At 56.4% G+C, this 21404-nt stretch overlaps 1 protein-coding gene across 7 annotated transcripts in view; it reads right to left on the bottom strand.

The window, feature by feature from the left end:
- The window catches only part of PAPLN (papilin, proteoglycan like sulfated glycoprotein), a 36105-nt gene extending 18751 nt beyond the window's left edge, over nucleotides 1–17354 (bottom strand). For 3 of the 7 annotated variants that reach the window (XM_065940254.1, XM_065940256.1, XM_065940258.1), the window contains exons 1-15: nucleotides 17265–17352; nucleotides 15503–15567; nucleotides 9654–9769; nucleotides 8420–8480; nucleotides 8056–8158; nucleotides 6051–6181; nucleotides 5143–5266; nucleotides 4617–4697; nucleotides 4356–4528; nucleotides 4125–4248; nucleotides 3534–3660; nucleotides 3103–3168; nucleotides 2346–2553; nucleotides 1676–1858; nucleotides 1344–1485 (exon numbers count right to left, since the gene is read on the bottom strand). In XM_065940254.1, coding sequence (XP_065796326.1) covers nucleotides 1344–1485; nucleotides 1676–1858; nucleotides 2346–2553; nucleotides 3103–3168; nucleotides 3534–3660; nucleotides 4125–4248; nucleotides 4356–4528; nucleotides 4617–4697; nucleotides 5143–5266; nucleotides 6051–6181; nucleotides 8056–8158; nucleotides 8420–8480; nucleotides 9654–9769; nucleotides 15503–15556 — 1693 coding nt within the window. In that variant the 5' untranslated portion in view covers nucleotides 15557–15567; nucleotides 17265–17352. Of the gene's footprint in view, nucleotides 1–1343; nucleotides 1486–1675; nucleotides 1859–2345; nucleotides 2554–3102; nucleotides 3169–3533; nucleotides 3661–4124; nucleotides 4249–4355; nucleotides 4529–4616; nucleotides 4698–5142; nucleotides 5267–6050; nucleotides 6182–8055; nucleotides 8159–8419; nucleotides 8481–9653; nucleotides 9770–15502; nucleotides 15568–16425; nucleotides 16635–17264 lie in introns of all 7 variants that reach the window. The other 4 variants (XM_065940255.1, XM_065940260.1, XM_065940257.1 and 1 more) reach the window with 4 other exon arrangements.
- Nucleotides 17355–21404: the final 4050 nt, after the last annotated feature.

The following is a 21404-nucleotide window of genomic DNA, read 5'->3' as shown; positions in this document are numbered from 1 at the left end:
GAGATAGGAATACCAGACCACCTTACCTCCTTCCTGAGAAACCTGTATGCAGGTCAAGAAGCAACAGTTAGAACCAGACATGGAACAACAGACTGGCTCAAAATTGGGAAAAGAACACGTCAAGGCTGTATGTTGTCACCCTGCTTATTTATCTTATATGCAAAGTAGATCATGAGAAACACTGGGCTGGAAGAAGCACAAGCTGGAATCAAGATTGCTGGGAGAAATATCAATAACCTCAGATATGCAAACGACACCACCCTAATGGCAGAAAGCAAACAGGAACTAAAGAGCCTCTTGATAACAGTGAAAAAGGAGAGTGAAAAAGCTGGCTTAAACCTCAACATTCAAAAAATGAAGATCATGGCCTCCGGTAGGTACCATCACTTTATGGCAAAGAGATGTGGAAACAATGGAAATAGTGATAGACTATTTTCTTAGGGTCCCAAATCACTGTGGACAGTGACTACACCCATGAAATTAAAAGACACTTGCTCCTTGGAAGAAAAGTTATGATCAACCTAGACAGCATATTAAAAACCAAAGACATCACTTTGCTGACAAAAGTCTGACTAGTCAAAGCTTTGGTTTTTCCAGTAGTCATGTACAGATGTGAGAGTTGGACCATAAAGAAGGCTGAGTGCTGAAGAATTGATGCTTTTGAACTGTGATATTGGAAAAGACTCTTGAAAGTTGCTTGGACTGCAAGGAGATTAAACCAGTCAGTCCTAAAGGAAATCAATCCTGAATACTCATTAGAAGGACTGATTCTGAGACTGAAGAGCCAATACTTTGGCCACCTGATGGGAAGAGCTGACTCATTTGATAAGACCCTGATGCTGGGAAAGATTGAAGGCAGGAGGAGAAGGGGACGAGACAACAGAGGGCAAGATGGTTGGATGGCATCACCGACTCAATGGACATGAGTTTGAGCAAGCTCCTGGAGATGGTAAAGAACAGGGAGGACTGGCGTGCTGGAGCCCATGGGGTAATAAAGAGTTGCACACGACTGAACAAATGAACAAAACAAGAAGGAAGCAGACCTGGCCCTCAAGAAGCTTACAGCTAGCAGGCCTAACAAGTCACAACCAACCATTGCAGCACCTAAGCGTGACAGCCGTCAGAGAGCTCTGGGGGGTGGGGGAGAGGTGGTGCCTTCCGGGGGACACACGCTGCCTGGTGAGGCTGCCGAGAGCTGGCCTTTGTGGACGGCAAAGGCCTCACACACAGAGACCTGAGAGGAGGGTGGTCCAGGGGCTGAGGCGCTGGCTGAGGAAGTGCTGGCCAGGTTGCCGGCAGGGCAAGAGGCCGGGCCAGGCTCCAGCTGCCCCTCCCGTCCTTACCTGGAGGGAGATCGCAGGGCTGCGTGTTGCAGGCCTCCACGGCCGCGGGCTTGGACGGCTGCAGGCTCCCGCAGTGACCGGGGGGCCCAAGGGCACAGACCACCTGGCGCCTCCGAGTGCCCGAGCTGCAGCTCTTGGAGCACTGAGGACCCCCGGGAGGGAGTGAGAGAGAACACGCCGTGTGGGGGAAGAGACCCTCAGGCTGGGGGGTGCCCATAAGGCAGGGGGAAGGGGAGGATGCTTGGTCCTACACATCAGACCCAGGGACCCGGACTCGACAGTGTGGGGGGGGGGAAGGGGGGAAGGGGGGAAGGGGGAGGGGCAGTACTCACCAGACCCCAGGCGCCCACGTGCCAGGCCTGGTCACCGAGCGGGGGACAGTCGTCGTGCACACAGGGCTCAGTGAGCAGGGGACGGTCCTCCAAGGAGCATGCCGTGGCGTGGAGCAGAGACCCCTCGTCACCCCGGCAGCTGACACTCCGCCTCCGGACACCCACACCACAGCTGACAGAGCACTGTGAGGACCTGGCTGTCAGCGCGAGCTGGTCCTCGCCCAGCTGGGAGCCCACCAGCCTGGCATGGAGGGCAGACAGCACTCCATGGCCCCAGACCCAGAGTCACCCTCCTGAGGTCACGCAGCCTGAACCACGGCAGCAGACACCCGGCTGAAGTGCATTTTCCTTTATTTGCAACTGCTACACACGTAGATGGCCGGAAGCAGTGACCAGCAGCCTCTCCCTCGCCCCCCAAACAACGTGCCTGGCTCCTTCTCTCCCATCTGCCCTGGACCCTCGAGAAGGAGGAAGAGCGCTGGAGCAGGGATCCAAGCCCCTGCTCCTAGACCCAGCCTTGACCACAGCATCCAGGACCACCTGGCAGGTCCCTCGACTCCCAGGAGCCGCTTCCCCTGAGGATGACGAGTCTTTCAGTGTTGCTGGCGGCCGCCCAGGCCTGCCACCCAGCTCCTGATGGCCACCCCGTCCCAGCGGGGCCGGGCCTCACCTCGCTCCAGGGCTCCACACTCCAGTCTGCGCAGCGCTGCAGGTTGCAGGCCCGCCTGCCTGGGGGCTTCTCAGGCAGACCCTCGCACTCAGCATCCTCGGCAGCCTCCTGAGCACCGGCCCCATCAGATGAGACGCAGTAGACGGAGCGGGACTGGAAGCCGCCCCCACAGGAGGCTGAGCAGAGCGTCCAGGGCCCCGTCTTCCAGCTGGTGGGGAATAGAGCGCAGTGAGGCAGGCCCTGCAGTGAGGCAGGCCCTGCAGCTAGGTCTGAGGTCCAGGCCCAGGGCGGGGTGGGGCGGGGCGGCCAGGAGCAAAGTGGGGACCCCCCCTCCCTGGCCCATCCTCTGAGCATCGGGCCATCCAGGTGAGGGGCAGAGAGCCCTGCTCAAAGGCCCAGGTCCAGCCCTGCTCACCCATTCCCACCACTGTGCCGGGTCCCTATAAACACAGAGCCTGGCTGCTTCCCTCCCAGGGCTCCCGTCCTCACATGGACCCCTTTCTGCTTCTCACCAGGTCACCATCACCCCAGCCAGACTCCACTCCCTCCAGGTCTAATCTTAGCAGAGGGGGGCGTCTCCCTGAGGGGCCATGCTCACCCACGTGTGCAGTGGCCCCAGGACCTGGACGATAGGGCCACCCCCGCCGCACATGCAAAGCCAAGCCTACCACCATCCCAAGAGACCAGCTGCCTGCCACCAAGGCCACCGGGTGGAAGACGGCACAGCCCTGCAGGGGGCCGGTGGCTCGAGGATTACCTGCTCCCGCACACACGCTGGGCCCCGGCAAGGTGCCACGCTCTGGGCCGGTGCAGGTAAGAGGTCCTTCGTGCACAAACAAAGGCATCATCGATGCCCTCAGGCCCCTGGGCCCGAGCCCTGGTCCACTCCTTGGCATCTGCCAATTCCCTGCCAGCTCACACCAATGGGGACTCTGGTACCCACGCCCCCCCCCCCACCCCGTCATTAGTCTGGACATTCTGGGCACTGTGTGGGCTCACGAGGGTGGACAGAACCACCCAGGGTCTCACACTCAGGCCCCCCACTTCCTCCTCCCCATGCCAGCTACAGCTGTCAGGAGCCCCCCAGCCTCCTCCTTTCCCCAACACCTAAAGCAGCTAAAGGTCTCCACTCCCTTCCCACCGAAGAGCTTGGGCCCTGCCTGGGCAGAGGGGCTGGCAGGGCCTCACCGCTTGGTGTGTGGGCAGGGCTGTGGGCTGCAGGGGCGGCGGTCAGCCGGCCGCGGCTGGGGCTGGCACAGGTGCTCGGGGTAGACCTCGTTGTCCATGGTGCAGAACACCCAGCGGGTCTGCTGACCTGCAGAGGCCCGGCCACGGCGGGCAGCCGATCAGTCCATGTTCTCCCAACGCCTTCTCTGGGCCAGGCGCCCTTCTGGACACATCCCGAGTATCACCTTGATCGAACCTCAGTGACCCTCCCTGGATAGGTGGCCATCTCTGAGGCTCAGAGAGCTTTATCTGTGGGTGATGGAGCCCTTCTCTGACATTTGGTCACTGGCTCTAGGCCCACCCTCCGCCGCTAAAGGAATACTGTGTCCTAGGATATGCCACTGCCTCCAGGAAGCCCTCTGGTTCGCTTGGCTAAGGTGGGGGCCCTTTGTTGAGTCCCCCCCACTCCTGGGTTTCCCCAAGGTGGCCCCCCGTGACATGCAGATGCTGCATCTACTTGTCCACCTCCCACCCACGGCTGGCGCCTGCAGGAGAGCGCCGAGCCCTGCACACAGCCACGCGTCTCCCCCAACCCCAGGCCGCTGCCCTCACCTCCACCACATTCAGCGCTGCAGTCACCCCACGAGCTGTGGCTCCAGCTGAAGCCGGGCCGGGGAGCGCCCAGGGGCAGGTGGTACTCAAAGCGCACGCCCGGGTTGGGCTCCTGGCTGATGAGCTGTGTAGGAGGGTCCCCACTGAGGCCGGACGCCAGGGTGCTGACCCCGCTCACCCCGAGGCCCTCCTGCCAGCCTCTTGGGGGCCAGGTGCTCGCCTCCCCCTCACCTCAATGACCAGGGGCTCCGAGGTGGGGCCGCGGGCGTGGAGCCGCTCGGGCGCCAGGTCCCCTTCCGCTCCCCGCTCATAGTAGAGGAGGGTGCTGGCCACGGGCAGGGCGCGGGCGTCCTCTATGGTCCAGTGCCCGTTGAGGTAGTATTCGCCACGGATGCTCTTCACCGCTGTGCCGGGGGAGTGACCCAGTCAGCTGCCAGGGCAGGACCCACCTCCTGGCCACGGCCCCGCCCCGTACCCCAAAACTGTCCTCACCCAGGAAATTCCTGCTGGCGGCCGCCTCCTCGATGTGGATGCTGGTGGCCCCCACGGGGACGATGAGGATCTGGTTGTAGCCTGGGGGGCAGAGATGCTCTGGGACCACCAGCCACAGGCAAGAGTTGGCCCTGAGGCTGCCCAGCGCCCGGCCGCACAGGTGGGGTCGCCAAGTAGGACACAGCAGGGCCGGGGGCTTGGGAAAGAGCGTTTCGGAAGGAGGAAACAGCTGCACAGAGGGTGGACGGGTCCAGCACCCGAACTGATGGGAGGGGACAGATGGGGATGATGGGGGGAGGGGGAGGACACGCCCAGGCATCACTGGAGAAGTGGGCAGAGATCCTAGTGTGAGCCCACAGGCTCCTGGACAAGGGTTTGGTCTCCACCCTGAGGCATGACCTCAGGCCTTTCATGACCTGAGCACCAGATCACACCTTCTCAGGGCCATGCCAGCGAGCAAGACACCAGCAAGAGGCAGGGGCCAGAGCCCGGTCTGAACCATCTGCAGACCCCATGAGGACCCCACCTCTGCTGAGGTCATTGGCCTCAAAGACGCCTGTGACGGGGTAGCAGGTCGTGCCGTCACCCCCACACCGCAGACACTTGTCCTCCTGCTTCAATGAGTCCAGGTGGTGGTCACAGCCGACGACCTGCCAGGCGGAGATGAGAGGAGACGCAAGAGACCCGGGGGAGTCACGGCCACAGCCGGACTGGAACCCCGGCCGCCGCAGAAACCACTCGCTGGTCTCGGGGGCCGAGTAAGCCCTGAACCTGGCCGGTAGCTGATCATCCACTCTCCTGCCTGCACGGCACCCGTGCCCCCTTCTCTGGCAACAGCACCTCATTTTCCTTCGGAAGCCACCTCTCTCCCACAGCGTGTGGACACGGCTTCCGGGCAGCAGCGTTGGGTCGCTTAGCAGGTTGTACGCTGTGTTCAAGGCGTTCGGGGGAGCCCCAGGCGAGGACAAGCCAGAGGCAACCCCAGGTCGCTGGAACTCCGGGGAACAGCGCCCCCTGCCCCAGGGGGTGGCCAGGCTGGGACAACTGAAGCCTGGGGCTGCTGGGTCATCTTCACACCTCACCAGAGGAACTTGCCCAACCCTCAGTGGACCCAGAGGAGAAAGCCAAGCGATGAGAGATTTTCCAGAGCATCAGCCAGGCCCCTGCAGCCAGACAGCCCCTCCCTCAATGGCTTTTTTTCCCCCTCAAGTCACTTTTAGTTGGGCTTCTCTAACTTGCCACCCAGAGGGTTCCTCTTATTGTTGAATTTTCAAAGGGCAAAGGTAAGAGGGCCTCAGGACATCAGTGATGCAAGGCACCTTAGAAGCTAGCCTTGAGAAGGCATCACGGTCAGGAGAGCCTCTGGTGGGGGGGCATGTGGACAGCCTGCAATGAGCCCCAAACCAGCTGGTGGGGGTGGCGGGGACAACTCACCCGGCAGCTGCCATCCACACAGATGTCCCTTTTGCCAGGTTCACAGGGTGTCCCGTCTACAACAGCCTCCTTGTGCTTGTAGTAGAAGCTCTCCCCCTTGGGGATGCAGTTCAGCTCACATTTGTTGGGGGCTGCGGTAAGCAAGAGGGGAAAGGTGAGAGGCTGAGTGAGGTTCGAGGCCTGTGCAAGCAACGGCGAAGTGTGGACAGGGGCTAGAAACAGGCACACACGTGTGTGCATGCACGTACACACACACACACACGGAGAGGAAGTCCTACACCATCACGCCCCCGTGGCTCAAAATCCCACCACCATCACAGGGGGAAAGGATCTTCTCCATGAAACAGATATATCTCTGGGAATCAAGTCAAGGGAAAAGCCTAGAATAAGGAAAAAGCTAGACACTTGAAGTGGTCTATCTCAGCATTACTATTTATAATAGCCTGAGTGTCAGCTACTCTTTTTCTTTCATTACTATCACTAGATTATTACACCTGTGGATTGTGCCATTAAAAACTGTGATTATGAAGACTAGCCAGCAATGTGGTGAAATGTTTATAACAGAATGCAAAGTGATACCATGTAACAATCACAAATACATAAAGAGAGAGAGAAAGGAATGTGAAAGGGACTAGGAAGAAATGCTAGCAGCGATCCTATGAAAGAGGTGGGTTAAGGTAGTTTTCTTGTTTTTTTATATTTATCTATTTGAATAATGCTAACAGGATTGCAATCACCTCCACCACAAAGAAGGCATCCCTCGGCAACCCTTTTTAAACTTTTCTCTGTTCTAATTTTTCTGTCATATTTTGTTGTTGTTCAGTGGCTAAGTTGTGTCCAACTCTGCGACGCCACGGACTGCAACACTCCAGGCTTCCCAGTCCTTCACCATCTCCTGAAGTTTGCCCAAACTCATGTCCATTGAGTTGGTGATGCCATCCAACCATTTGGTCCTCTGTCACCCCCTTCTCCTGCCCTCAATCTTTCCCAGCATCAGTCTTTTCCAATGAGTCGGTTCTTAGCAAATTATTTTCAACATACCCTCACCTTAGGATCCAGCAGAAGCAATGAAAGCAAACTTCTCCACTGGGGCCTCCACCTCTAGGCAAGACCCCTCCCCAAGCCCACAGCACATAAAATATTCACTGATTTGGAATCCAGAGTGCCAGAGAATTTCCAGGAGTCATCTACAGTGAGCAGTGAAAACTCATACTGGGAAGGATTATCCTACAGTATATCTGACTCATCGAAAGTGTTTTAATTACACCATGTTAGTGATTTTTGTTTTTGTTTTTCTTGAACTGTATTGCTCTAAAAATTAATGACCTACACCCTCCTCAAAGTTACCCAGAGCATGGCCTCCAGCCCCAGAGATTCTGAGTAAATGAGCTCTTGCTACACAAAGCCCGGGGGCAGCCCAGCCTGCAGTTTGCCCAAACTTGGGCACAGGTCTCAACCCCACCCCACCCCCACCCCACCCCTGGAGACTCTTGCCAGTGAGGAAGGCTTCAGGGAGCAGGCCAAGCAAAAGGCCGCTCAAAACTGCACAGAACTGGCCAACGCTTGGCCTGAAACATTGTATACCCAGGGGGAAAGGATGGAAAAACCTCAAAATGGTCACCAGTGTTATGCCCTGCTGGGAGTACTGGAGGTTTTCTTTTAAATGTATTTGACAAGCATCTAGAATATGGTGAGGGCTTCCCAGGTGGCCCAGCAGTAAAGAATCCGCCTGCCATGCGGGAGATGCAGGAGACACGGACTGGATCCCTGAGTCGGGGAAGATTCCCTGAAGTAGGAAATGGCAGTCCACTCCAGCATTCTTGCCTCGAAAGTTTCATGGGCAGAGCAGTCCATGGGGCCTCAAAGAACCGGACAGGACTGAACGATTGAGCACCACAATATGTTAGTGGGAATTGCGAAATGCAAAGTCAATGCAGCAAAGAGCTTGCCCAGAGAAGGGGCCCAGCGCAGGACAGCAGGGGCGCCCGAGGGACCGCGCACTTACCCCCGTAATACGGCAGCCACTTGTAGCGCTGCCCCTGGAACTCCTGGCTGTCGAACTCCGCGCACTGCTCCGCCCTGAAGTCGCGGGCGCCGTCTGGGCAGCTCTGGGGAGGAGGGGGCAAGGGGGGTGCTTGTGGGTCCACCATTGGCGTCCACCGTCCCCCTGCTGCAGCTTCGGGGAGGCGGGGGTCAGCCCCCCTCCAGGGGCCTTGGGCTAACGAGGCGAAGGTACCATTTCAGGCGGCGGGGTGAGGAAGCGGCTCCCGTGCACCCACGTGCGGGGGTGGAGGGCTTCCCGAGGCCAGTATGTCAGCCGAGGCGGGGGTCCGGGGAGCTGTCCTCCACCGCCAGGGGCTATACCTTACCTCCGTGCGGCAAGAGCGGTGGCTCCGGGTGGGACCCACGCAGCTGGAGCCGCCATCTCTCCTGCAGGGCGAGAGCACTGGGAAAAACCGAAGCCCCACGACCCAGCACCCGCCCCCTCCGGGGGCCCTCCCACAGGTCCCCCCCACCCCGACCCCCAGTTTCGGCGGGCACTGCTGGGCCAGAGGAGTGGCAGAGAGGAGGGGGCTCACAAACCCCCTTGCTGCTGCTGCTGCCAAGTCACTTCCGTCGTGTCCCACTCTGTGCGACCCCCGAGTCGGCAGCCCACTAGGCTTCCCCATCCCTGGGATTCTCCAGGCAAGAACACTGGAGTGGGTTGCCATTTCCTTCTCCAATGCATGAAAGGGAAAAGTGAAAGTGAAGTCGCTCAGTCGTGTCTGACTCTTAGTGACCACATGGACTGCAGCCCACCAGGCTCCTCCATCCATGGGATTCTCCAGGCAAGAGTACTGGAACCAGGTGCCATTGCCTTCTCCGCACAAACCCCCTTAGGCAGGTATAATGAGCCCTGTGTTCGGCCTGGGAGAAGCCCCACCCAGAAGGCTAACTAGCCTAGAGCTTGGCTAACTTGGGGCCACTCTGCCTCTTAAAGCATATTCCCAGAGAAGACTCAAATTCTGTCCTTGGAGATACAATAAGATGCAATATATACCCACTTGGTAAGGTTATTCTGCCATTTAAGGGGAGTAAATGTGGATAAGACACTTAGTATCTTCTCTCTGCCTCTTCAGGCAAAGTTTTCAGGAACTGTTAACCCCCTGACAGGCAGAGTGTCATCACCCCTTCTTTTGCGCCCTATGGTACTCATCAGAGTGCAGGGCACACAGCAGGAACTTAATAAGTCACTTGGAGTGAGAAACATCTATACTTGACAAAGGGGCTGACGGCAGAGAAACCGCACACGTTAGGAATTTTTGAGGATTATTCGTTAATTCAACAAGAATTCATTACACCTGCCGGCACTGCCAGAGAAGCTAGACTCAGGGGTGGATGAAGCAGGAATGGCATCAGCTCCCTGAAATAAGATTGTCGTTGCAATCAGAGTGTCAGTATGCGGAAATGACTCGATTTCAAGTTCTCCACTGATGTTGCTCCCAGAACAAATCTGTCCTGTGGTAGGTTTTGCCCTTGTGGTCCTGGCACTGGCCCAGGACACCCAGCCACTGCCCCGCGCCTACCTTCTTTTAACAAGCTGGCCCATCCCCGCCTTCCTACCTCTGGGTGTAGCAGGGGCGCTCCCGGAAGCTGACACCCCCTCCACAGGTCCGGCTGCAGGGGCTCCAGTTACCCCAGGAGCCCCAGGTGTCACTCTGCCGCCTCACCTGGGGAGCCTAGAGGAGGACACACTCAGCAGTGGGAGTCAGCACTCGGGGCCCCCACAAGAGTGCTCCGGGCTGCCCTGACACCCTTGGCCTTGGAGCATCGCCCTCCCCTGCAAGGTGCCTGAGACGGTGTCTCCTCAAGCCGAGCCTTCAGGACTGCAGCTCCCCCAGGCACCCCAACATCCTCATTTGTGGAACAAGCCAGCTTTCACCATAAGGAGCTGGGAGCCAACCCAGCCTTCCCATCCATCAGTGCCGCCTCCACCAGCAGCCCCTATGTGCCCAGTACAATGGGCAAGCCGCGGGCAGAGAGCTCTCCCCTGATCGTGTCTGACCATGACATCCCCTGGCTGGGCAGTCTGGTCTGAGAACCAAGATGTCTACAAGCATGCCCTTGAATGAAAGCCCCCGGACCGCAGAGCATATCCTCCCAGGAGGGAGATATAAAAGCGCAGGAGGAACGGGCGTGTAGGATGGCGTGTAATCAGGTAGGATGGGTTCCACGTGTGCGGGGAATGCCGTCCACCCGCAGTGCCACGTTTTTATAACTCTGGCCTAGTAAGAACTTAACCTAATTGTGTGCACGTGTGTTATGATGGGGTGGTGATTTCTTCCTGCCAAGCTGTGGCAGGGGCCCCCAGGAATTCCCCAGTATCCATCCTCCCCTTCTCCCATTAAGAGAACTCTTGCCTCCTAGCTGGATAGCTGGCTGCCCTCCCGCCCAAGTTCGTTTCCCAGGTTTCCTGCAGCCAACCACAGCTATGTCACTAAATTCTTGGCAGTGAGATGTACATGAAAGATGCTGGGTAACAGCCTTCCTTGTGGCTCAGCTGGTAAAGAAACCAACTGCAATGCGGGAGACCTGGGTTCGATCCCTGGGTTGGGAAGATCCCCTGGAGAAGGGAAAGGCTACTCACTCCAGTATTTTGGCCTGGAGAATTCCATGCATTGTATATACAGTCCATGGGGTTGCAAAGAGTCGGACACAAGTAAGCAAGATTTCCTTTCCTAGCAGTCTCCAGTACAGGCATATTTCAGAGATGCTATAGGCTTGGTTCCACCAGAATAGAGCAAATATCGTAATAAAGCAGATCACACAGCTTTGAGGATTTCCCAGTACATGTGAAAGTTGTTTGTACTATACTAGAATCTCTATTAAGTGTGTGATGGTATTAAAAATAATGTATGTACCTCAATTAAAAAGTACTTTATTGCTAAACAAGTGCTAGCTACCACCCAAACTTTCAGCAAGTCATAATCTTTTTGCAGTGGTAACATCAGAGGTCATTAATCAAACATCACCATAACAAACATAATAATGATTGAAAAGTTTAAATATTTTGAGAATTTAAAAATCTGACAAAGTGAGTAAATGCTGTTGGAAAAATGACATTGATAGACTCTCTCAACACAGCAATTTGTAAAAAAACAATGCACTAGCTGCAAAGCATAATAAAACAGTGTGCCTGTAATCTCCTCAAGAGATAGCTTGCGTGTTCATTTGTCCTTTTTCTTAGTCCTCCTATACTCCTTCCTGCTGGTTGGAAATCAGATGTGATGGCTGGAATTGGAGCAGCCTTTGAAACCATGTGGTAATTTAGGAACAGAAGTTTCAAACACTGAAGCAAAGGTACAAGAATCCTGGAGCACTTGGTGAGACAGAACATCCCTAGATTTCTGACCATGCGTGTTTATGAGAGAGAGGAATCGGGGGTTTTTTGTTGAAGGACTGTCATTTGGGACTCTAACAGGAAAATAATCCTAATGGATACAGGTTCCCACCAGAAGGATCTGGTACCCTGCAGCTGACTTCAGAAGTCCACATGCTACACATATATTCTCTCATTTACTCCACAGAACAACCTGACCGTCCCGGTGCATGGAAAAGAGATGAAGAGAGGCAGCTACCAGGGACGAGTGGACACAACGGCGGGCTGGCTACACTCCAGGCCTCTGCTCTTTACCAGGTTCCCACCAACCTCACCTGGGGAACCAAGGGGGACACTGGATGAGGCCTGAGGATGGATGGGTGTTAGACTTGCTTTCTTGCTGGGAGGCAAAATGTGGATTGGAAATATGTCCTGTTTGTTTGAAGGGGACTTTATTTTAGGGCATCACAACATAATAATCTCAAGAGGAAAAAATCCCTGCCATTTTCCCTAGAAAGAACTCAAGTTCTCATGCGGAAAAGCAAACTGTTTCTCACGTAGTGAGCCTCCCGCCACGACCCAGGATCTCGGGTGAGGATGGAGGTTTGCACACAAGCAGATTACGCCCAGCGCTCTTCTAGCGCCCCTGTGCCAAACATCTAGTTATCCTTGGTTTATAATAAAACCATGAACCCTGCATCAGAACAACTCATACACGTTTGCTGAACCACATACAAAACCAAGAAGGAAGGGCCAACCAGATCAAAGTCTGAGCTTTCACTCTTCAAATCATTTACCCTTCACTTCTAAGTGGGTCAGATCTCCGAGCTTCTAAAAACCAGGATATAAAAGTGTTCCGTGAAATTTAAACTGAAATTTACTTGATCAGTTCCTATTTTAAAGGGGAAGGTATTGAGTGTCAGGGGTAGAGGGTGACTTTCCAAGGATGATAAGCACCTCCCCCCAGACTCATCGCTGTAAAAAGTGAAAGTGTTGGTTGCTCAGTCCTGTCCGACTCAGTGAGACCCCATGGACTGTAGCCTACCAGGCTCCTCTGTCCATGGGATTCTCCAGACAAGAATACTGGAATGGAAAGCCACTCCCTTTTCCAGGGAATCCTCCCAACCCAGGGATCAAACCCAAGTCTCATGCGTTGGAGGCAGATTCTTTACCATCTGAGCCAAGAGGGAAGACTCATCACTACAACATAAGAATTCTGGAAGCGGTCCACGGGAACTGCCACTTTCTTATGCTGCCAGCCTCGTCCTAGCTACTAACTACCTCTGACCAAGGCCTGCTTGGATGGCAGGCTCACTCCTGAAGCACCCAAGCCTCCCCATCCACCCTTCCTTGCCCCCGGGCTGGGCCTGCAGGTATGCACAGGCAACAAGGGGCGACCGGCCACCCTGCCACCATGTGTGGTCAGGACGGCTGGGACAGGCATCCGAGAGCCAGGCCCAGTCCTGTAGTCTCTCTGGCAAAGGGAAGCGCATTCAGCCAGGGGCACAGACACATCTCGTTTCTCTGTAATTACCCAAACCATGAGTGGCGTGATGGTGTGAAGCCAAAATGAGCTGGTCCGGTCCACCCTCACCTGGGCCTGTCCTCACCTGCCACCTGCCACCTGCCGCCCTCCGCGCCCCACCAGCTCCTCCTCCAACCTCCACCTGGGCAACTCAGGAGCCCCCTTCCTGCCGCACTGTTCCCGGGGGGATCACCTGCCCAACGTGCTGGGGTGGGAGTGGGAACGGAACGGAGGCAAGGAGAGTGGAAGACCCCTTGTGAAGCCTCCCCTGACCACCCTGGGGTAGGGGCAGAGAGAGGCGTGATGTGTCAGTCCTTAACTGACTATTCATTCTGCTCCAGCTGACCCTGGTCAGCACTGAGAATGATCCCGTGAAGGCTTGGGGATGGTGGGGAGGGGGTTCCGCCACAGCTAGAATCAGCCTGGGTCATGGGTGGGGGGTCCTGCCCCCAGTTACAACCAGCCTGGGCTATGGAGGGGGGGGTGGGTCTCACCCCCAGCTACAACCAGCCTGGGCTACGGGGAGGGGGGCGTCCCACCCCCAGTTACAACCAGGTTGGGCTATGGGGGAGTAGTTATTTCACCTGGCTAGAACCAGCCTGGGCCATGGAGGGGGGGTATTGCACTCAGCTTGAACTAGCCTGGGCCATGGGGCAGTCCCACCCCCAGCTATAACCAGCCTGGGCCATGGGGGGGGGGGTATTGCACTCAGCTAGAACCAGCTTGGGCTACACCCTCCCCCAGACAGTGCATCGGGTAAGGAGGGGTCCCAGCCCCACAGACACAGGTGTTTCTAAGGGAGAAAGCGCCTACCAGGCCCCAGGTTACTTCGGATCCCTCATTTCACCTGCATGCAACCTGTGCATGGGCATCATTACTCTCCAATATAAAGGAATCTAAGATCTGATGATTGCTAAGCGTCACACAGCTGCTGGAGGTGGTTCTGAGTTTCATCCTGGTGTCCTGACGCCTCCCCTCCCCCATAAGCCGTGACCTCAGTGCAGCCAGGCCCGAGGAGGAAGCCTGTGGCAAGCATCTCAGGGTGTGGCGCTGAGGAAACAAGGACCCCGGCGTAGCAGAGGTGACCTGGGGCCGCCAGAAGGTGGTGGAGGGGACATGAGGAAGGGGGCTCTAGCCCACTCTCTGCTCTGACTGAGGCCCACGCCAAACCCACTGCCCACTGCTGACTCCCACCCCTGCCTGCCCCCTGGTTGGAGGAGGACTTCTCAGCCTTCACTCACATTTCCACAGAGACGGCATCACCCTGAGCTCTCCCAAAGCAGTGAACAATGTGGGTCCTTTCTCAGGAGGGGCTCAGGAGGCAGGGCTGTGAGTCTCCCCCCATGGAGCCCTCTCCAGGGGCAGACGGAATCTGTGCCCTCCATCCTGTCAATGCGGGAGAAGCCAGGCGGGAGCAGCTCCAGGAACAAGCCCAGCTCAGCACACGGTCCCCTCCCCCAAGGTGGGGCCTGTGATCTAGAAGATTCCCTGCACCTCCTTGGAACCCAGGTAGGTTCTCCAGGGAGCCTTGTCCCTCAGGCCCCTGGTAATGAAACAGTTACTGTGATCACCAGTTGCCTTCCTGTATCCACTCTCTGAATTTCCACTAATGCAGTAGCCACTAACCACATGAGGCTGTTTAAATTCATGTTCATTAAAATCAAATAAGGGCTTCCCTGGTGGTCCAGTGGTTCAGGATCTGCCTGCCCAACGCAGGGGACACTGTCTCGCTCCCTGGTCTGGGAAGATTCCATATGCCACGACTGAGCCCGAGTGCCACAACTTCCGAAGCCTGTGCGCCCTGGAGCCCGCGCTAAGCAACGAGAGAAGCCAACGCAATGAGAAGCTCACGCATCGCAAGTAGAGAGCAGCACGCACATAGCAACAGACTCACCCCAGTTGAAAATAATTTTAAAAATCAAATAAGATTCAGTTCCTCTGTTGTACTGACCACATGTCACGTGCTCAGTAACCACATGAACCCAGTGGCTCTTTTATTGGACAGCACAGATGCAGAGCATTTCCATCATCTCAGAAGGTTCTATTGAACAGCCCTGCTCTAGATGCTCCAGGGGCATCTAGATGCCGCAGTGGAGAAGGGGCCTGGCAGACCAACTCTCTAGGTCCAAATAGCCCCCATTGAGAGGCAGCAGAGTTTGGTCAATAGGCAAGTGGCAGACGTCTGGTGGGATGGCCATTTGGCTCTGCTCCTTGGCTGGTGCCAGCAAGGACCCCTCTTCCTTCCACCGTGATAGACCACCCCTCTGGACCTCCGCAGCATTAGAAGCACGCCCAGAACCTTCTGAAGGAGGGGTGGAGCTTCTGGGAAGTTGCCAATTCTGAGAACTGTTCCCTAAAGCCAGACGGGAAGTTCTGGGCACCAGAGGTTGCAAGGTCCCACCCGTCTTTGAAGGCCCTCAGGCCGAGGGTTCTCCTCTTCCCGCCCCACCATCCAGACAGTGTCCTTCTCTTGGGGATGGCGCCGCGGCCACTGGCTCCAGCCATCCGGGGCTCCGACCCGCGACGACCCTCGGCAGGGTTGGGGGCGGGAGGAAGGGTCGCACTCACCGAGGACCCGGGCGCGGGGGCCAGCAGCAGGGGCACCAGCAGCAGCAGCCGCATCTCGGTCGGGCCTGCGGGAGAGGCGGGGATTGGAGCGGGCGGGGCGGGGAGGAGGCGCCGCCCCACCCATCCGAGCCCGGCGCTCCCCGCCGGCTCCCGGGCCAGCGCGGAGGTGGCGGCCCATCCTCTCCCACAGGTGACCCGCACACCCTCAGAGGGAAGCCGTGGGTCGCAGTGGAGGGTCTTATACAGTGAGGGAGGCAGACTCGTCTACAACTGACTTCTAAAAGTTCAAGAGTAACTTCTTTCAGGGTTTCAGAGGGAAGAAAGAGCAATTCAAAACATTGGTTAAAAGACAGGAGTTCAGAATCAAAGCATTCAGACTCACTGTTTTCATTCAGCAAGAGATCCTTTTTTAAAAGCCATTACATCACTTGTTTAAAAACTCGTAAAGACTTTTTAAAAAGTCTCTGCAGGTACTTAAAAAACTTAGCTTAAAAGCTTTGAATATGTTGATTGTATCTTACTTTAAACCCAAGGCAGCATTTCTCTGCTCCGAAGAAGCGCCACAAGCAGGCTCCCTACTCCGAGGGGTGGGGGTGGGTGTGTGTACAAAATGCCTGTGTGATTTGGCGTATGGGAGTGCAGTATGCACAAAGAGTGCAGTCTGGTGCGTGTGCGCAGTATGTGTGCAAGTGTGTACATGTCACCGTGCTGGAAAATGGCATACTCAATGTGCCCCTTTCAGTACCAACATTAAGCAAGTACTGACTTGTATGCTTAAGTTTTAAAATCTGTAACTCCACCATGGTTCTCTTTAATTTTCCTTAAGCATAAAATGACTTCAGTTTACAAGAATAAAATAGAGCGTACTAAGCCAAGTTCAGCCAAATATAACCTGGCACATCTATACTGCGTTAATTTAGTACCAAGAGTGATTCATGTAGGCATCATTTTCACTGCAAACCAGGGGTTCCCGGGGCTGGCGGTGTGAGGGGTGGAGGCCCCGCCTGGGCTCTGCGACCCCTCGTGGAAGAGCCGCGCGCACGAGGGGAAGCCGGGGTGCCTGGGGAGGTAACGACGAAGATGCTGCTTCTCTGAAGTAGAGGCTGCCTTCGCGGGGCGGGGACGAACGCAGCTAGAGACAGCAGGGAGGACAGGAGAAAAGAACTTAAGGAGTTGCTACTGGGAGCGGCGGACGCGCGCCGAGTGGTCTGCGGCCTCGCGCCGGACGTCGGGTCCCCGCGCGCCCCTCCCGGTCTCCACGCGAGGATGTCCCCTGCGCCCGCCTCGCGGGGGAACGGGCCCGCTGCAGCCCCCGAGGCGGGGAGGGGCGGCTTCCGACGTGAGGAGCCGGGCCGGCACCCGACTCGGGCGCTGCAGGGCCACAGCCGCGGCAGCACCAGGGAAGAGGGGCGCGCGGTCTCCGGGACCCTGCGCTCCGGAACGGCACCCGATGGAGGGAAGCGCAGAGGCGGCGGGAAGGTTGGCGTGGGCCGCCCGGGGTTGCGTCTGTTTCAGCCCGGCCCTCTGCCCTCCGAGGCTTCCTTTTCGCTCACTACCTCCCCTATCCCGGCGCGAGGGCCCGCGGCGCGGAGCGGGCTCCGCCCCAACGACGAGCCGGAGGCAGGTCTCCTCCCAGGACCCCCACTTCCTCCGACACTGCTCTCCCCGGCAGCCGGGTTGGGGGTGGGGGGCGGGCAAATTCCTGCAGCAGCCCGGAGGTGAGCCGCCCCGGGCCCACGGGTCCTGTTCCTCCGCCTCCTACCTGTCTCCAGGAGCCTCGCGCGCGCGGGGCCGGCGGGGCCGCTCCGTCGGTGCCCGCCCAGCCCCAGTCTGGGAGGTCGACCCGGTCGCCTGGAACGCCGGCGGAGGCTGGGCTTTCTCTCTTCGCCGCTGGCGGGCTTCCTCCCCGCCCATCTCCCCCTCACCCAGCTCTACTGTTGTCCATCTCCGGTGACCTGCGATGCCCAGGACCTCCGTCCCCTAGGGTCTGTGCCGAGGGTTTGCGCTTCATATTTGGTGCTGGCATCAGTCCCATTTCCTCTGTACCCGAGTCTTCCCGGTCTGTGCCATCCTTCCTTCGCACCCGCCTTACAACAACACAAACCTATGTGCAGCCGCCTGTCTTCTACCCCTGAATTCTATGCTTCCGCACGACCATTTCCCAATGCCTACAACGCACTCGGGAAACCCCCTCTGACCTGGCAAACTCCTACTCATCCTTCAAGATCTGCCCAACACCATCCTCTCTAGAAGCCTCCCAACACCACCCCAGGCAGCTGGTGGCCCCTGCTTCCTCAATCTCCACCTCTGTCTGCTGCAGTTCTCTGGAGCAACACCCTGCCCGGCTTGGAGTCTCCCTAAGTCAGCTCTGAGGTCCCTGTCACCTGTGTTCACAGCACTAGTTGGGATCAAGGTAGGAGCTAATTTTCCTTCCTACTTGTCTTTCTTTTTCTTAACCAAGGCACTCTGTCTTGTCTGCCATTTCTGTCTCGGAAACTGGAAATCACCTATCCTCAGAAAACTAGCCCTGATCCTGGGACACGTCGGAGGTGGGGTGATCACGAGGCTGGCTCCTTTTCCCTCATCGTCTTCTGCCTGCAGCCCCTTTGCTAACCCAGCTGTTGGGCATGTCCCCTCCTGGCCTTCTGAGGAGCAGGGAAAAATCACGAGTGGGGAGCTTACCCCCTCTTCAGACCTGCAGCTCCGGCAACTCATCTCCCTGGACCATCAGGGATGCTCAGACAAAATGCTTAGTAAAACCTAAGCATGTTAAATTTGGCCCATTACTTACCTATCCTGAAGAGAGGAGACGCAGCAGCTGTGCGGCTGGGGCCCCCTGGGGACGTGTGTGAATTCTTACACAAAGATAAAACTTGGCAGAGAAAAGGAAGTGGGATTACCCCAAACCTCTCTAGAAAAGGAAAAATCGTTTCTCCCATTCAAAAAGCCCCACTCCCTGCCTGCCTCAGCCAGGAATTTTCTGAGCTTGGTCAAAGGTCCCTGTTAAGAGGGAGGCAGCTGCTTCTCTTCCTGTGAGGGGTGGGCAGCCAAAGCACCTTCCTGAGCTGTTTCTGCGTTTCCTCTCTGATCCCTTCTGCTCAGAGGCCCAGGTTTCTTACCCCACACCTCAGCTGCAAACAAGACCCAGAGGCTGGGCAGGCAGGTCCCTGGACCCACCAGCCGGGCTCTAGTCATTCCTGGTTAGGGCAAGCACTTGCCTTTAAGACTCGCATCCCACCACCCGAGGGACTTGGTGACCACAGGGCCCAGCACACACAGTCCTTGTTCAATAAAAAGAACGATGTGCACAAAAACGTGGTGGTTTAGAAAGAAGATTTTTTTTCCAGGAAAAAAGTGTAAGGCCTCTCCCCTAGTAAACCCCCCTCCGCCCTGGTCCTGTCTCACCCTCTGTGGCTGCAGCCTGGGGTGGCAGAAGGAGCATCGCCCCAGAGGCAGACAGCTGGGCTGGGAGCCTGTCTGCCTCTCATTGTGTGTGAACTCAGGCAAGTCATGTCACCTCCTTAAGTCTCAATTGCTCACTTGAGTTCACGTCGAGCGTGGTGGAGAAGAGAAGTCACTGGCTTCTATAAAGCCGCTACTAGGTGCTCAATAAGAGTGGGTTCCTTCTGTCCCGTGCTCGCTCCCTCCACCTCTATCCTGGATTCCCTACATCTTGATCATCCTTGTAGGTTGCAGATCCAGGGACACAGCCAAGAAATGAGTGGCCAGACCTCTCTGTGAGGCTGGGTTGGGATTGCAAGCTGGAGAGGAGGGAGATGGCAAAACCCCAAGAGCTCCTGCAATGCACCTCCTCCAGGAAGCCTTCCTTCCACCCACCTGCACTCCCATGATGCAGGGTTCGCCTAAGCACTGTGAACCACTGCAGTGACACATCTGTCTGTCCTCCTCTAAGTTGTGAACTTTGCAAGGGCAGGGCTCTGTGTTTTTCCTCTTTGGACCCTGCACCAGGGCTCCGTAGTGCTCCTCCAGAGAGTGGTGCAGGAAACACGGTTGACTGACAACCTCCTGCTGCCATACCTCAGGTCTACACTACTCTCTGCAGGCTTTCTTTGCCCCGGATCCCTTCTGTTTATCTCTGCTGCATTTTCCCCCAGTAGATCTCTTGTGCATCTAACCTGACCTGACATATAGGCCGCTTGGTTACAAACCACAGAAAAGGACATGGCTAACTGAGAAAAGTTCGTCAGAGGAAAGATACTGGGAACTCATAGACTTGACAAGAAGCTGGAGAATCAGCACAGAAATGGGTTGGAATCACAGAAGTGGTCACAGATCATGGCCCAGGACCAGTGCTGGTTAGGACATCCCGCTGGATCCTTGACTGCTGCCACCGCCACTTTCAGGCAACACGGACCCTCATTGCCCCCAGAAAAAGCCTCAAATGGCCCTTGCAGACTCTAGCCCCAACAGGAGCATGCTGGCGCCCCGACCTCCAGGACCTGGGAAACAAGACTTGGCAGGTCCCCCAGATGGCAGTTCAGGCGCTGGGTTACCCCAGAGAAGAAATGTGGCACCAGCACTCGGCTAACCTGCACGTAGAGAACACTGCTTCTCTCCTTTCTGCTCTTTTGGGTGGTGGTTTATTAATTTACTCATTCCTTGAATACCTGAGTGCCTACTCTGCTGGAAGCTGGGGAGAATAAACGTCTAGTGGTGATAAACATTTAACAACCAGCTCCCTGGAGGACAGAAAGCACTGCTTTGTAGCACTGATCAGTTTCCATGGTGTAAACACCCCATGGCTGTTTTCAAGCTACTGAGGCAGTGTCACTGAACATAGGGTTGCACTGTCAACTCTCCCCAGCTATGGGCGCCAACACACAGACTGTCCTGTCCTTGGGGAGTTTACCTTCCAGTGAAAGTGAAAGTCAGTCGTGTCCAACTCTTTGGGACCCCATGGACTATAGGGTCCATGGAATTCTCCAGGCCAGAATACTGGAGTGGGTAGCCTTTCCCTTCTCCAGGGGATCTTCCCAACCCAGGTCTCCCGCATTCCGGGAGGATTCTTAACCAGCTGAGCCGGAGGGAAGCCCGACCTTCTAGTAGGGCACTGCCTTCTACCCTTGTGTGTTACCTTAGAATAAGACAAATCTTACACCCTGAATATTCAAATATTTCCACTATAAACGTCACAACCAGACTTCCCTGGTGGTCCAGTGGTTAAAAATCTGACTGCCAATGCAAGAAACACGGGTTTGATCCCTGGTCCAGGAAGATCCCAGATGCCACAGGGCAGCTAAGCCTGTGCACCACAACCCCTGAAGCCCGAGCCCCCTAGAGCCCGCAAGCCACGAGAGAAGCCAGCACAGTGAGAAGCCTGTGCACTGCAACCAGAGTCACCCCTGCTCACTATGACTAGAGAAAGCCCACACTCAGCAGTGAAGACCCATCACAGCCAAAACAAACCACAACACAACCTATGCCACAGCCCACCAGGAATCCAAAAGGAGAAAAGAACACTGCACATTTGAGGATTTTTCTGTGTCTCTACTTCCCCCCCCCCCCCAACACATGTATCCATTTCCTTTGATAGAGTCATTCAAAGTTGCGGGGTGGGAAGGAGAATGTTCAAACCCTCAAGTGCCAGTCTGCACCCACTCCGCCCCACAACCCCACCCCACCCTGGTCCGTGGGAGTGAGACGTGAGACGGGCAGTGCTTACTGTGGCTGACGGGGGCTGTCATACACCGCCTGGCCTTGGAAGGGAGTTATATCCTCAGAACAGGGACTGAAATACTGGTTCCCTGACCCTTCCACTGACACAAGGGCCATCCAGAGACAACCGAATTCCTGGGATGTCCTTCCGTGCCCTGGGGCCTGAAACCAGGTCCTGGGATAGGAACCCAGGAGGAAGTTGAAGCCTTGTGAAGACCCCAGGGTG

The sequence above is a fragment of the Muntiacus reevesi genome, chromosome 7 (genome assembly GCF_963930625.1).
Source record: "Muntiacus reevesi chromosome 7, mMunRee1.1, whole genome shotgun sequence".
Taxonomy (NCBI): Eukaryota; Metazoa; Chordata; class Mammalia; order Artiodactyla; family Cervidae; genus Muntiacus; species Muntiacus reevesi.
The sequence above is the reverse complement of the archived record's forward strand: the minus strand, read 5'-3'. Positions and strand labels throughout refer to the sequence as shown.